Source organism: Ciconia boyciana, chromosome 27 (genome assembly GCF_034638445.1).
Source record: "Ciconia boyciana chromosome 27, ASM3463844v1, whole genome shotgun sequence".
NCBI classification, from domain to species: Eukaryota; Metazoa; Chordata; class Aves; order Ciconiiformes; family Ciconiidae; genus Ciconia; species Ciconia boyciana.
Genome location: NC_132960.1, coordinates 1,188,688 through 1,203,967, shown reverse-complemented (window position 1 = coordinate 1,203,967; position 15,280 = coordinate 1,188,688). Strand labels below are relative to the sequence as shown.

The 15,280-nt window shown below is 41.8% G+C and overlaps 1 protein-coding gene across 4 annotated transcripts; it reads left to right on the top strand.

Annotated features, from left to right (window-relative positions):
* Positions 1-127: 127 nt before the first annotated feature.
* Positions 128-15,264, top strand: ATF1 (activating transcription factor 1). 4 transcript variants are annotated; one of them, XM_072847430.1, is made up of 8 exons: positions 128-349; positions 5,399-5,515; positions 6,850-6,978; positions 8,730-8,830; positions 10,407-10,537; positions 11,427-11,606; positions 11,709-11,868; positions 12,246-15,264. In XM_072847430.1, exons 2-8 carry the CDS (start codon positions 5,405-5,407, stop codon positions 12,388-12,390), a joined length of 957 nt encoding a protein of 318 aa, XP_072703531.1. In that variant the 5' UTR covers positions 128-349; positions 5,399-5,404; the 3' UTR covers positions 12,391-15,264. The 4 variants fall into 4 exon arrangements, with proteins under 4 accessions (XP_072703531.1, XP_072703530.1, XP_072703529.1 ...); XM_072847429.1 differs by having other exon boundaries at positions 130-349; positions 5,399-5,471; XM_072847426.1 differs by lacking the exon at positions 128-349 and adding an exon at positions 455-705.
* Positions 15,265-15,280: the final 16 nt, after the last annotated feature.

Genomic DNA, 15,280 nt, shown 5'->3' with positions numbered 1-15,280 from the left:
GCGCTGCGCGGGCCGCCGGAGGCACCTTCCCGCCCTCGGTCCGGCAGCGGCGCTCTATCGCCGCCTCTCTATGGTACCCGTGGTCGGAAACCGCCGCGTGGAGGCGGCGCCAAAGCGGACGCTCTAGCCTCCGCCTCCGGGGCTCTATGCTGCGGGAACTCTATGGTGGGGATTTCTAGGCGAGGCCTCCGCGGGGACTCTATGGTCGCAGCCCGCCCACCCCGAGCGTCCCGCGCGGGCCCGCCGTGTTTACGATGCCGCCGGCGCCGGTTTCCTGAGGCGGAGACGGGCGCGGCGGCGGCGGCTCTCCTCACGCGCGGCCACCGGCAGGGCCTGGCGGGCCTCTGAGGTAAGAGCGGGCGCCGCCGAGGCACGGGCGGGCAGGGGAGGCCGCCCCCTCCCCCTCGGCCCGCCCGCCCCTTCCCCCCCGCCCCCGCCGGGCACGGAGCGGCCGCTCCCGCCGCGCCCGCCGGCCGCGGGCCTAGGCCAGGCCCGGCCAGGCCGCGCCGCTCCCCTCAGCGCCCGGCGCCGTCGCTCCCCGCAGCCCGCTCTCCGGGCCGCGAGGGAACGGCCGAGTCCCGCCACAGGCCGGGGACCGGGCTGCGGCGCGGCCGCTCCCCTCAGCCGGGGCCCGCCTCGCCCCTTCCCGGCGGGCGGCCGCTGCGGAGGACCCCCGGGGCGTTCCCGCCCCGCCGCCCCAGCCAGGTGCGCCGGGCCCGGGGCGCCGCGCTCCCCGTGCGGCCTGGGGCTGCTCGCCCCGCGCCGGGAGAGGCTGCCGCCGGGCCCGCGCCCTCGCCTCGCCCCGGGTGCCGGTTCCCCCTCGAGTCTCGGGGCAGGGTCGGCGCCGCGGAGGAGCCTCCTGGGCCGCGGGGGGGTCGCGGCGGGCTGGGGAGGGCAGAGGGGCCCCCCCTGGGCTCCGGCGCGTAGCTCTCGGGGAGCGGCTTCAGCCCCGTTTGACTCGGTGTGCAGTGAAAGGGCAGCGGTGGTCTCCGTTCCCGTGACCCGTGAGCTCGACCGAGAAAAACCAGAGCGACTGCCTGGGGCTGGCAGGGATTACCTTTTTTCCTATTAATTTTGACCGAGTAGAGCCGTTTTCGGGAGCCGTGTCTCCCAGCGCTCAACGGCACCGGGGATCGGGGTGATTCAAGGCGGCGGGTTGCAGATTGTTTGTAAATGATCTCACTGATCTCTTCCTCTCATCGATATCAAGATCACTTATGTCAATATACTACATACATTTTTAGACTGCAGGCTTTTATTTCTGAAGCTGCTTGCCATGGGAATGCTCCCAAAGCTTCGTCTCACTTTAGAAGGCTGGGGCGGGGGGGAGTGGAAGGAAACGCATATGGAAAGTACTCCTGAAGTTTTAAGGAGTATTCGTGTGTGTGTTTGTAGAATGGAATCCAAAACTGTAACTGGGTACATTGACTCAAGTCTCCTCACTCGCTTTCTGGCGTGAACTGGTAGGATGTGCTGTCCTTCGCCTCTGTCTTTCACTGATTCCTGGAAAAAGCCAGAGTTCTGTCAGTCTTCTGGATGAAAAAAACTTTCCCCAAGTGTCTTAATTGCAGAATTAAGTAAATAGTATTTTAACTGCCGTAGCTTGCGAAGACAGCTTATTTTGAGACATCAAAGAATCCAAAATTTCACCAGATTACTTGAGTATAATTCCACCAAATGTTTTAAATTACTTTCTGTAGTTTGTGTATGTCAGTATTTGACTCTTGTTACTTAGTATTTGAGAATAAAATTCTGTGTCCAGTATTCTTTGTTTTCTGACTTTATAAAGTCGTTTAAAGAAAATTCATTGCCTCTTACAATATTTCAATATTGAAATATCATTCAGGCCTGTCCTCTGCTAGATTTGAAGGCTCACTTCTCTTTGCCTTAATGTACAGCTTTTATAGTCCATTATTTTATTATTTGCCTCCTGACTGTGCTTTGAAGCTTCATCTGAGGCTGGGAATCCATGATTTTAGTCATTTTATGAGCATTTGACTAGAGACAATCACCGTCTCAGATAATCTGCATTGTAAACAGGCGAAACAAAACGGGACAAGAGAGCAGTACGCTGTCTATGGGACACTGAAGTAGAGAGTGATTCAGAGTCAAACCTTGTGAAGATTGTTACTGCACAGGCACAGTATGTCTGTACGGGGACCATCGCTTTAGCATTTTAGTGTATTTTTCATCAGGATTAGTGAAAGTTGTGGGAATGGGGTTTTCTTCTTTGTTTATTTGTTCTTTTTTAATTGATACTCCTCAGCCATTGAGGGGTTTTTTAGCGGTTCTTGAGTGGTGGTTCAAACTAAGGAACGTGGTATTAGGAAGGTATATATGAACTTTGGGATGATAAATTAAACTTGCCCGCAGTGAAATGCAGCATTCCTGTTTCTGTTTAAAAGGAAGATACATTTGAGACTCAAACTCATGTTTAAAGCGAGACGAGTTTCTTTGGCTGGAGAGAGCCAATTCTCGGAAGTTTAGTCCTTCAAAACAGGCTTTGTAATGCTGCTATTGCGGAATCCTTTCATTTAAATTAAATTACTTTTGAGACGTAGCTGCGTGGAGGCATTGCTTTTATTCCGAAAAGCATCATCCTTACCTATCTGATTATTTAAAAAATGGTTTTCATACAGATTGGAACAATAATTATTTTCTGGCTAATAAAACATCAGGTGTTGCTTTTATGAATTCCCTCCTGTCAGTGCTCTGTGACATGTAAAACTCTTCCTTCACCCCAAACTATGCAGCTGGTTTCAGCTAAACGTATATTCTGTTGTTGGAAGTAGTTTTAACTGTGGTGTAGAAAGCTGAAACCCTGAGAGATTTTCCGTCTTTGGTACTTCTTTGCAAAACTCGAGAACTTGCAGGTTGAGGTTTTTCATTGGAACTGGCTTTCTAAAAGCTGATAGATGGTAATCACTGTTTCAGGTGTTCACAAAAGGCCATTCCAATGGAAAATTTGTGGTTTTCCAGCTAAACAAGTTGTTTTAACAAGATAGAGGCATGTGAGTCTTCTTGTGAGACAGTCGTGCAAGGCCAAATAGCGTATTGCACCTCCTTGGCCCAGTGGAGGATGTAAGGTGCAGCAGTAACTTTCACCTTGTTAAAATCACTTGCCAAATCTTTTTTTATTAATGTTATTTTACTAAGATTCATAGATGTTGGGTGAATATTTAGTTAAATATTGCAGAGCAAGCAGAGATGAAATGGACTTGAAAAATCATAATGGGAAATTCTTTACCTTTTATTCCTGTAAGTAAGACTTCACACCTATGAGAGAAAGATCAGCAAAAACCTTTGTGCTTTCTCCCTGGTTTGTTTATTTTGGGTGGTTTTGTATTTATCAGTTTCATTGTTTCTTGCAGTCTCTTTTGCTGCTGTTGTTAGTCTTTTATGGGACAATAAGGCAGAGAAAAACAGTAAAAAAGAGAGGGGGGGACAGAATGTGGTTTACCACTACAGAAATGAATTGGGTATTTCTGTAGCACTGGAAATTTATTTTAATTTCTGCTGTTGCCTGGATCTCAGTTTGACAGTGCCCTGTTTACTTGTGACACTTAGTATGTCTCCCTTTGCAGGGGCACAAAATGTAGATTTTCCTTTATAAAAAGACTAAAACTACATTAGAGGGTATATAAAGTTGCATCCCTTACACGTGCTGGTCGTTAATTCTGCTCTTCATGTTTTATAGCTTCAAGATAATTAAATTAGTTTAGTTCTTGATTTTCTTTCCTTAAAAAAAAAAAAGCCAAAACACTCTTTCCGACTTTCAGGCGAGCTCTGCAGCAGTAGCAACTGAAAAAAGAAAATGTTAGAATTGCATTGCTTCGCTGCTGCACCGGGGCCGGTTTCTTGCAGACATGAGCAAGCGTGAAGCCGCGCAGGGTGTCAGTCAGGATCCTCGTCTCCGATTCACGGAGGGGCGATGCAGAGGGGAAAGCACTGTTGCATTAGCAGCAGCAGCAATGTGCTAATCTTAGCAAAGGCAGTCGGGATAGTTTTGATTAGCTGAAGGTTTCCAGAAGCTGGGAACAGCTGAAGGACTGTCCTGCTCCCGTGAGCTTTTTATTCCAGCATGAAGCCTTCATTTTGCTGCTTCAGCTTAAACTGTGGATGAATTGGTTTATGTTTATAGACATAAGTATGTTGGGAAGCTATATCATATGTGAGAGAACGTTTGTTCTGTGCCGTAAAGGATACGGTTTCACTTATCAGCCAACCATCAGTTTTCTCTCCACGAAGTCCTGTTTCAGTAACTTATTTGAGGAGTTCCGCAGTGGGACTCCTCAGATGAGTAAGGATTGCAAGAACAAGGTTCTGGTCTTGGTGTACGTTGACTTTTTACCCTCTAAGTATATGTCAGGCTGCAAGAGCTGTGGTTTATCTCAGTAGGGAAAAATCAATGACTCACATTTCCACAGAAAGAAATGTAATTTCCAGTCTCATAGCAACTGTCCTTTCAGCAGTTTCAAACCTTCTGTGACAAAATGTTTAACACTCACCAATCATCTTTTAATGCTCTAGGCTGGTCCACCCACTCACCCCACCTAAAAGCATGCATTTTTACATCACCAAATCCCCCAGTATTGGAGGGGGGATGCCGTCAAGACATATTGAACGGTTAAATATAAAATCGTAGAAATGAGAGAAGTGTTACTGCCTGTATTATATGGAGATGGAGTGACTTTTGTGGGGTTTAAAATTCAAAACTGTGTTCTCTGTACTTGAATTTTGCATCCCTGTTTTGTTTTTATACACCTTCAGATGTTTTAAAATAGGTTTGGCTGGTAGCTTGCGTAAAATATTTTGGAAAATTATTTTACTTAGAACAAGTTATCCTTTAGGATAAATGCTTCATCTTGGTTTTCTTCCTAGATCTCATGACCTGACTTGTTTATTTTCACAAAAAAACCAGAACATTCAGTAAATACATTTGACAGTAAACTTCAGCATGGGGTGGGTCCGAACCAGCGCTGACGGCCAGGTGGAGTGCAGGTGTTGTCAGGGTGAAATGGGACTTGTCTCCTGTTCCGACACGGGGGTTCGTGCTGCGCTGGGCTCCGAGGCCTCGAGGGGCGGCGTGCCGGGTGCTGTGCTTGACCTGCCCAAACCCACCGGGCGAGGCAGTGGAAAGGCTCCTGCCGTGTCTTTCCCCTCTTGTCCCCGTGAGAAGGCATAACAATGCTCGGGGTATTGTAGGGGAAGTGACAAAAACCGCTGTGCTATTCCATAATAGAAAGTGGCATCAGAGGACAAAGGACTAATTAAAAATGTCCAAATAAGGCTAGAAGTATTATGCACTGAGATTCTCCAGAGTGTCAGTGGAAGTTGGGCACCTATCTGCTGTTCAAATTTATCATTAACTGAATTTAACTCGTTACTTTTCTTGTAGTTGATTATGGAAGAGGTGCACAAGAGCAGCAGTAACAGTTCAGTGACGCCTTCACAAACATCAGCTGTACAAGGTACAACACTACAGGCAGCTCAGCTCTCTCATATTGCTCAACAGGTAAAGCCTGGGCCAAATCTCAGCAAACATTTGAGGTAGTTAAGAGCCATTTTTTATGTGCTACAAACTGTATTAATTCTTGAGTTTTAGAAACACACAGAGAAGAAAAAACACTGATAATATTATGATGTACGATAAGAAAGTAGTGTTAAATGAAAAGTTAGCTGTATGAGTTTTAATGATCCCTTCATCTTTTAATGTATTCCAGATTAATAAAAGTAGTGAAGAAATTTGGTGAGGAAACTGGTTATTTACTTATGCATCTACATGTATAATTAATTTTTAAGTGCAAAGGCTCATGTGAGTGCAACATCACAAATAAAAATCTGCTAGAACGTAAAAAATATTTTATATAGGAGTGGCAGTAGGAATTAACTTTTTGCCAAGTAAACCTAGATTTCAGCTACAACATTTATGGAAATCGATCATTTTAAAACATTAAAGAACAGATGCCATAATTTTTATTTGGAAAAATCTGCTCTTTGTTCTTCCTTGTCCAGAGCTTGCACGCCTTGTCTTCTTCAGTTTCCTTTCCGGTCTGGTATCTTTCATACAGCCCTTGTGCCTTGAACTTTCTGAGTAGATAGGTCGGCTTTTGCTATACTTAACTCTTGTGATTTCTTCTCTGTGCAATCTTTGAACTCTAGCCTCATACCGGTTGCTTAAAAAGAAGTAATCCAAGGACACCAAATATGTGCATTATTCATGCTACCTTCTGCATTACTTCAGTATTGTTAGTCTGATCTGCCCTAAGCCCTCAGTCTCGTCGATCATTTCATCTTGATTTAGATTTTAGTGACCTAAACTCCTATTAACTTTAGTGAGAATCAAGGCTACTTATTAGGCACTTTTATTTCTGCTTATCTAAGTCTAAGACAGTCTTAAAATGGAATCAAAGCTTAAAAAAATGAACTGCCACAAACGTGGAGCTTTATCTGTGCATATGGATGGAGTTACATGAAAGCAATCGTGCTCGGTTAGTCTCAGTGCTGTGATTCTGAAGATGTCTGCTTCATTGTGGTTCATTTAGAACTGCTTGTATTTAAGTTGCAGCATTTTAGTCTTTCGCACATAATGCTACATATTTGATTTTCCCTCTAGCCTACATCAAATAAGTAACTGTTTCAGCCTTTTTCATATGCAGATATGTATCTCAAAAATGTGCATCTTACAAGGATAAGAGATTCATGCGTAAGGATACCTTCTGTGACTTAATTAGACTTAAAAGAAGCTTCTCCTAATGCATGTTCTCCACTAGTTTTCCTACGTGTATATATGCTTTCTGAATACCGTAGAACAAACGCTTTTGTTAATGATTCTTTGATTTGTTGTAGATGTCGCTAAGAGGTCCTGCTCCCCTGACAGTTGTTCAGCTTCCTGGAGAACAAGTCCAGGTCCAGGGAGTCATCCAGACAGCTCAGTCCTCTTCCGTAATCCACTCACCCCAGGTGCAAACAGTGCAGGTAACTACAGAATGTCTGTTAAACAACCAAGAATCCTGTTTTATGTATGTGAAAAGACTTGTAAAGGCTTGTCTGACTCAGCTAACTCTGCCACAGTGCAGCCTTTCTGGCCCTGCCGTCAGAGATAGCGAGCAATCCAGTGGCAGTATTTTGGGGATACATCGTTCTTAATGTTGAAATTATTTGTAGTAAGTTGCCTTTGGACTTGAAATTAAACTGTTTGGCATTGCCTCCCTTTATAAAAAAAAAACAAACCCAAAACAAAACAAAAACAAAAACCACAACTCTTTGGTTGGTGCTCTTAACAGACATGCAATCAGTGTGCTTTAATACCCAAATAAGGAGAGTGTAGAATAACCCAAGGAAAAAGAATGTGTGTTTCGAAAAGGTAGACCTGAGTGGTGGATTGCTCTCCTCATGTACGCTGTAACTCCGTTTCTGTGGTACCTAAGTATTCTGCTTGTGTCTCTTACTCATTTGCCATGGGATTTTTTTTGTACAAGCCACTTCAGAGAGGTGCCTTGGGGAGTTTACAGTCGCGTCTGTTACTGCTTCGTTCAGTCCCTGGCTGCAGAGAGCCCTCTGGGCAGCGTGGCACTGGAGCTACGCTGTGAAATAACTGCACTAGTCAGCCAAAAGACTGGAAGAACTGTGCTAAAAAGCATTAATTTGTCACTGATCCTTTGTACTGTGCTTATCTATTCGTACGACATGAAATTGATAAACCATGAAAAGTAAACCTATAATGCATTTTCAGCTACCGTTGTTCCTGTGACATCAGATCACGAAAAAAAAACCACGTTGCTCTTTTCTGAAAACAGTTAAGCATCTGGTTTAGTAGGTTGTCTTTACCTGAGTCTCCGCTAATCCCTTTCCTATCATCGTGTTCTAGTTGCGGGGTCCCCACTGACTGTATTCTTTCCTTTTTTTTCTGTAATTTATGAACATTGTGGCCTTGTTGCTCAAAGGGGAAGAAAAGTAATACATGAGCAGCTTTTTTTTAAATGTTGATAGTAGGTTGTTCTTTTTGTCTCTGTAGCAGCAGTTAAGTGAGAAATGCTTTTCCCAGAGCTGTATGCATTCTTCTTGACTTTTTGTTGCTGGCACACAGATAAGTACAAATAAATGTTTTGTTAGCTTGTATTTCGTAAGGAGCATCAGAGAAAAAAATAACACTTGCCAACTGGATGAGGACACAGTGGAATAAAGAGAAAATTATAGATAATACTTTGTATATTTACTCCCTGATATGCTGCTGCCTTAAATATTATTTGACTCTTGTATTCTGACCAACAAAATACACTGCTCTTCTGTCTAGATAAAAGAGTTCAAGTATTTTATATGTTTGTCTCTGTACTTAAACGGTGTTCCTGTTTCCTTTCCCACCACCTCCTTAGCTGATTATGTGTGGGAGTGGCTCACCTTTTCAGACCACATCAGCTAATAAGATAGTTAGGCTTGTATGGTTTTTATGAAAATAATAAACCATTTGTATTTCTTCACACTGCTGTTTTAAAATTTCTGGATTGATTAATCCTGCAGTGTAATCCAGCTAGAACTGCTGGCTTCAGATGGTGGACGTTTTTCAGCTTTTAACGTGATAAATAGTTCAGGAGAATCTCTTGAGCTTTTCTTTTTTGCATTTGTGTAGTTTTCGTGCAGCTTTAGCTCATACGCAATTAAAGGGTGTAATCTCTTCTGCATATTTTTTCTGAAGTGTACCTGATAACCACATGGAATGTGTTTTTTAGGTATCTTCTTTGTCTGAGAGTGAAGATTCTCAGGATTCATCAGATAGCATAGGCTCTTCACAGAAAGCTCGAGGCATCTTAGCTCGTCGTCCATCTTACCGGTAAGTACTGTATATAATATATTTTGTATTTTTATTTGAAACCAAAATAGCAACTTCTTGCAATAGCTTCATATATTCTGACAACCGCTAAGTTGTTTGAAAGAAAACAACTTGAAACATGCGTTGGATCTGTTCACGCAGTAAACATTTTGAGGATGCCATCTTAGCGATCGTTTGCTGCAAGGAAACTTCGACCTAACTGGAGATCAGCTTCAACACGATGTGGCACAGGGAAAATTGTTTATCAGCTCTAAATTTACTCAGTTATATCATTTTACTGAAATGAGGAGTGTAGTCAAATGCCACATTCTAGCTTTTCAAATAATACATTTGTTAGAAACTTAACACAAAATTTAATATTTTTTACAATAACATTCTGAAAAATTTAAAAGACAGTTTATGAACCTACCTGATACTCCTACCTGTGATTATTGTTCCTGCTTCTGCCACTGCTTACCATTTTTTTGAATGTTTTATCCACTCTTCTTAGTACTTTCTGATGGCTTTATCTCATCTTGAATTATGTACCAGAACAAATAATTTAGGAGGGATTTTATTACTTTGCATGCAGTCAAAAACAGTGGTGGAAAAGAGCAATTCTGAATCTTCAGTTGAAGTAGCCAGGATAGGAAAATATGAGCTGTAAGCAGAGCTGCTGTGGGAGAACTGTTTAGCTGTGCAGGTTTGGGATCAGGAGTTGTCAGTTCTGCTTTTCTCTTCATATAAGTGCCGCTAACTCGTCGTTTGGCCTGGGGTAAGATGCATAAAACTCATGCGTCCGTTGGTTCCTCTTTTAAATAGAGACGTGTCTGTTTTCGTAGGGTATTGATACATAGGACATGGGTTGTTTGAGAAGCTGTGCAAGAGCTAAATTAAATGCAGAAAAGAAAAGTAAAGTCTTACTGTGTACTGACAGAGCAAAAGATCTAAGTCTTAAACATTTCTGTAGTAATCCACTGCTTTTTAGTTTATTCTGACACCAGACAGAGCAAACTGGTTTTAATTGGCTATACAAAGCCTATTCTTGAGAGAGGATCAAGTTGTAAATCAGAAAAATCTCTTAACAGGCCAGTTGTGTATCCCCAGAAAATGTTTATGGTGGAAAGTCTGCAGCAGCTTTTACTGAAATTAATGATGCAGCTGCAGGGCTAGTTTTCGGCACACCATTTTTCTGGAGATTACTGAAATCTACTGTAGATGGTGCGGGTTTTCATTGCAGGCTTATCAGTCCGAACATCTGAGGCTTTTAGAGGATAATGATTGAAAATCTGGAATTCATGCTGATTTGCACATACACATACTTTTACACAGTAGCTGACTTGACTCGCTCTTAGCTTGTAAAATGATTCAAATATTTAACTAAAAAACTAGACTATATAAACTACAGAACTGTAATTACAGAAGGAGTTTGAGGCAGTCACCTCATACAAAATTTTGTTAATTCCAAAAGCTGTGGTACCGCAAAATTTTAGTGTTTATTTCTGTAATACAAAATAGGGATAGTAGTTTGTAACGGTTGTTGCAGTAATTTGTAGGTTTTGCCTACTATTAGAGCTGATAAATTCTTTTTTTATAGAAAAATTTTGAAAGATCTGTCTTCTGAAGATACACGCGATAGAAAAGGAGATGAGGAGAGTCCTGGTGTCTCTACTGTTACATCGATGTCCGTTCCCACGCCTATCTACCAGACGAGCACTGGACAGTACAGTACGTTACACAAAATAAGTGCCTAACCGGACACATTTTTTTATTCAACTTGCCTCAAAATACAGATTTTCTTTTTGTTGTATATTTGACTAAGATGAAACTCAAAAGGTTTGGTGATTTACCTAACAGTTAATAAAGTTAGTACTGTTATTACATGGAAATAGACTGGTATCTGAAGACTCCAGATAAACTCAATGCTTCATTATCTTAATTTTTGCATATTAAGACAAGGCATTCAAAGGATGTTGTTAGGAAATACAGAGCAGTCTTCTAGTGTTAGATTTAGTCCAAAATGTAAGACCGGTGAAGATACCATTAGATATATCACAGGGCCACACCAAAAGGCGTTCCTGTGATACCAGGGAGGTAGCAAAAAAGAGGATTTGTTCCTTTGATTTTAGCACCTAGTATTGATTGTGCTCGTGAACCAAAAAGCAACCTGCTCCAGCACCTGGAGCACCTCCTCTCCATCCTTCTTCTCCGAGCTGGGTGTTCATACTGCTCTTTCTCACTTCCCCCTGTCCCTCACTCCTTTGCCTGTCTGGATTTTTGCCTGTTCTGAAGTATGTTTCCACAGAGGAGCCACCAGCTGTGGCCAGCGTGGGTCCATGTGGAGCTGGTGTCTGCCTGGGGGCAGTCCCAGCTCTCTTCTCGCAGGGGCCACCCCTGTGGCTTCCCCCCTGCCACCACCTCGCCACTTCCACCAATACGTTTAGGACGAACCCAGGAGCAAGATCTGATAGTTGAAAGTGGCAGAAGGAAAAAGCCTTTCAAAACTGGCAGTATTTTTCAGCAGTGAAAACAGATGTAGAGCCTACAGATTTACCTTTATCTGTACGTTATAACGTACAGCTACAAATATTGTTGCGCATGTTCCTTGTTCTTTCAGTTGCCATTGCTGCAAATGGATTACAGCTGGCCAGCCCAGGTACAGATGGTGTGCAAGGTCTGCAGACACTAACGATGACAAATGCTGGTGGTACTCAGCCTGGGACAACAATCCTGCAGTACGCACAAACATCAGATGGTCAACAGATCCTGGTACCCAGCAACCAGGTGGTAGTGCAGAGTGAGTACGGCTTCCGGAAACGGTTAGAAAAACCCGTCCCTAACGCAAGTGTACCTTTCTAATGCTACCACGTTTTGATGTCTTACGCTATTATCGCAACAGCTGCATCAGGAGACATGCAGACTTACCAGATCCGCACCACGCCAACCACCACATCCCTTCCTCAGACTGTGGTGATGACATCTCCTGTCACTCTGACATCACAGACAAGTAAGACAGATGATCCGCAGTTGAAACGAGAAATAAGGCTGATGAAGAACAGGTATGTAAGTGCGGGCGGGCTGCTTTGATTTGTTAATGTTCTGAAATACAAGCTGCCTTCACTGATTGTGACATCAGTATGGTGTGCTGCATCCAGCGACTAAAACCATGGGAAATTCTGACCAAAACATGCTACGTGTTCTGTCTCACACAGTTTGGAGAAAACAAATTGTTTTTCCCTGCAGATTGACTGCCACGTGTGCTACCAGACACTGCTATGTTTCGTGCTCTCCACCTATCATCGTGTACTTGTCAGTTTGGTTTGTTCACGATTGCAGTGCCAGCTCTCTCCTCTCATGCTGGTCAGAATGGTGACATTCACAAAATGGACACATCTCAAATCTAAAATAAACAATTACTTCTGCTTGTCTGTTCCAGAGAAGCTGCTCGGGAATGCCGCAGAAAGAAGAAAGAGTATGTTAAATGTCTGGAAAATCGAGTCGCAGTCCTGGAAAATCAGAACAAAACTCTAATTGAAGAGCTAAAAACTTTGAAAGATCTTTACTGTCATAAAAGCGTGTAAGAAAAGAAGGTAAAACTTTTGTGGACTGTTTAAATTTCAGAGGAGAATTTTTTTTTTATACTGAATTTTTTAAACTAGATGAAAGGTCAAAAATGAAACTTTTCTACCTAGCTTTCACAACTTAAAGACTATATAGATTTTATTTACAACATGTTGGTGACAAAGTACAAAAAGGAAACAAGAAAACCTCACCAAAATTCCTGCTGGCACAACTGGAAACTTTATAAAGTCAAGATTGCATCTACAGTAAAAGGACAGTCACGTTTTACGAGGCAGGTGATTAGAATTTCTTTGAAAACGTCTACAAATACCTCTTGTAATGGAGGGAATATTTGGTTACAATTAAAATGTGGATGAAATGGAATCCTTGCCGTAGTTGACATTATTAGTAACATTTATAACCAGTATATGTTTTGATTTCTTACTCGTTTTCAGTCCTTCCTTTTTCTTTCAGTTATTTGTATGTAAATATTTTTATTTTAACCTGTAAGTTGTTATTTACAGGCGCAGATGATAAAGAAAGCTAATACTTTGCTAGAGGTATAAATTATGTTTACTCTTTCTCGGCTGACAGCTTAAAAACTTGGGGTTTTTTTTTCAACGTTTGCTGTGTTTATCAAATTTGGGAAGGATCTGGAGAAAGCAGTGAGAGGCCTAGTCCTGGAAATGTCTGAGGCACATGCGATGAGGTGTTGACTTTCCTTAAGAGGATTCAACACATCCAATTATTTTAAAGTACGGTACGGTAGAACGCGTACTGGTGAACAAAAGTTTCTGAAGGATGATTTCACAATAGTTTGTTCTTAGTTGCTGGGCATGATAAACATCTATAATTGAACAATAAATTGTGTGCTGATTATATATACAATTAAACATGCATTGCTTATTCTGTCTGGAGATTCTACTGTGCTTTGGAACATTTAAACCAAATAGAAGAAGAACGATAAAATAAGAAATGGAAGATATATACCAAAGGGTTAATGAGGTTCTAATATATGGTTTCTATGCTGAAAGTAGTGCAAAATTTCCGGACTAATTTTGTAAGGTAGGCGATATTTTGCAAAGTAATGGTATCTTTGTAAGAAAATATTCTATTGAAAACAGGTAGATGGTTGGTATATTTTGTAGCTGAATTGTGATCTTTACGAATTCTGAAATTGAGTTTATATACGTATTTTGACAGTTTATATATTTCATTTTAGTAAACAAATGAAATATTTTGTGAACCAGATTTTCAAGCATATATTTTTATGGATAGTACAAAGTCAAATGAGATCCTCTTTGGTGTAGGAGATATTTGAATTAATTTTGTATGTCTGTAGGCAACTTGCAAAACAAATGGATCCTAAAGAGTATTGGGGAAAAAAAAGAAAGGAAAAAAAAAAAAAAAGAGAGATCAGGGCTTTTTATTCCCCACAGTTGATCTTATCTGCACATTAGATCTGATTGCTATCAGAGATTCTAGTTTGTATGATCTTAATTTGTTTCAGGTGAAAATTAAATGTTTGACATGATCAGGACTCTTTTGGGTGTGGAATCTCCATCCTTGGAGATCCTCAAAAGCCGTCTGGACGTGGTCCTGGGCAACCAGCTCTAGGTGACCCCGCCTGAGCAGGGGGTTGGACAAGGTGACCTCCAGAGGTCCCCTCCAGCCTCAGCCATCCTGTGATTCTGTGATTCTGTGAAATAGAACAATGTGTATGCAGTGCTTATTGCATGAGTAATAAATACACTATTTTCCATAGTTAGGATTGAATCCTGCTTCCAGTTATGTCAGCGGGAATTGCACTATGGACTATGCTATTCAAAAGGTGTTAGAGCTCCGTGTGTGTGTTGTGCTAGCTCAGATCTGAATGAAATTAAAAGATGTACTCACTCCCTAGATGTGTAATGCTTATCATATGGTCAGTCAGTATTTTTTATTTTACTCATTTTTGAATTAATGGACTTCTTAGCAAGCAGAGCTCTTTGCAAATGGTATGAGAAAGACTGCATTCCACAATCACTTTGTTAGTAGGCTCTAAAAGTATATTTTTTTCTCAAGTTTCTAAATACGTGATTGTTACGGACATGATCCACGATACGTTTCCTTTCGGCCAAACGGGAGTATACATTTGTGTTCGCGATCATGTCAAAAAAAAGAGTGCTTTTGTTGCACATCGAAAGTAGCGAGCAAGGCTGAGAACGTCATTACGTTAGGGAACTGCTCCAGAAGAGGCGTTTGTTAGCGGAATTTCAGGGAAGATGAACGCCTTGGAACGTGCTTAGCACCTCAGAGAATTGGACCTTTTCGCTCTGTCTCCCATCGGGTGTGTGTACGCTATTTGGCATATGTTTAAGAGGGTTTGACCTACAGTACTGAAACTAATTTGGTAACTCCTCTGTACGGTATTTTGATCCTCACTGTGTGCTGTTGTTCCTTTACCTTCTTTTTGTAATACAGAATAATAATTAAAAAAGCTATCAAGTGTTAAGACTGTAAAAAAATGGTGGCCAATTCTTTCTGTATTCAGCAAGTGAATCAAATGTAGTGCTGCCAGACAAACCGTTAGTCAATTTTTATCCTCTTAAAATAGTGTTTTGGAAAGAGCAGCTTATTTTTCATCCTGGAAATATTAAACAGTAACATGAGTTTGCTCTTTAAGTAATCACTTATCATGAAATACTTATTTTGGATTTACTTCAAAATCTAGATTGTAAGAGAGTAAAATCGATGTCCTGAGAGTAAGAGATAGAGTACCTAATACCGTTCTGCTGGTTATTTCCAAACAAGAGTACATGCTTTATATGAATTGTAAATATTTGTCGAAACAATTAGATTGTTGCGAATTCTGACCTTGGTAAATAAAGTCGCCAAAATATAATTCTGATGTTCCTTATTTATTTTTAA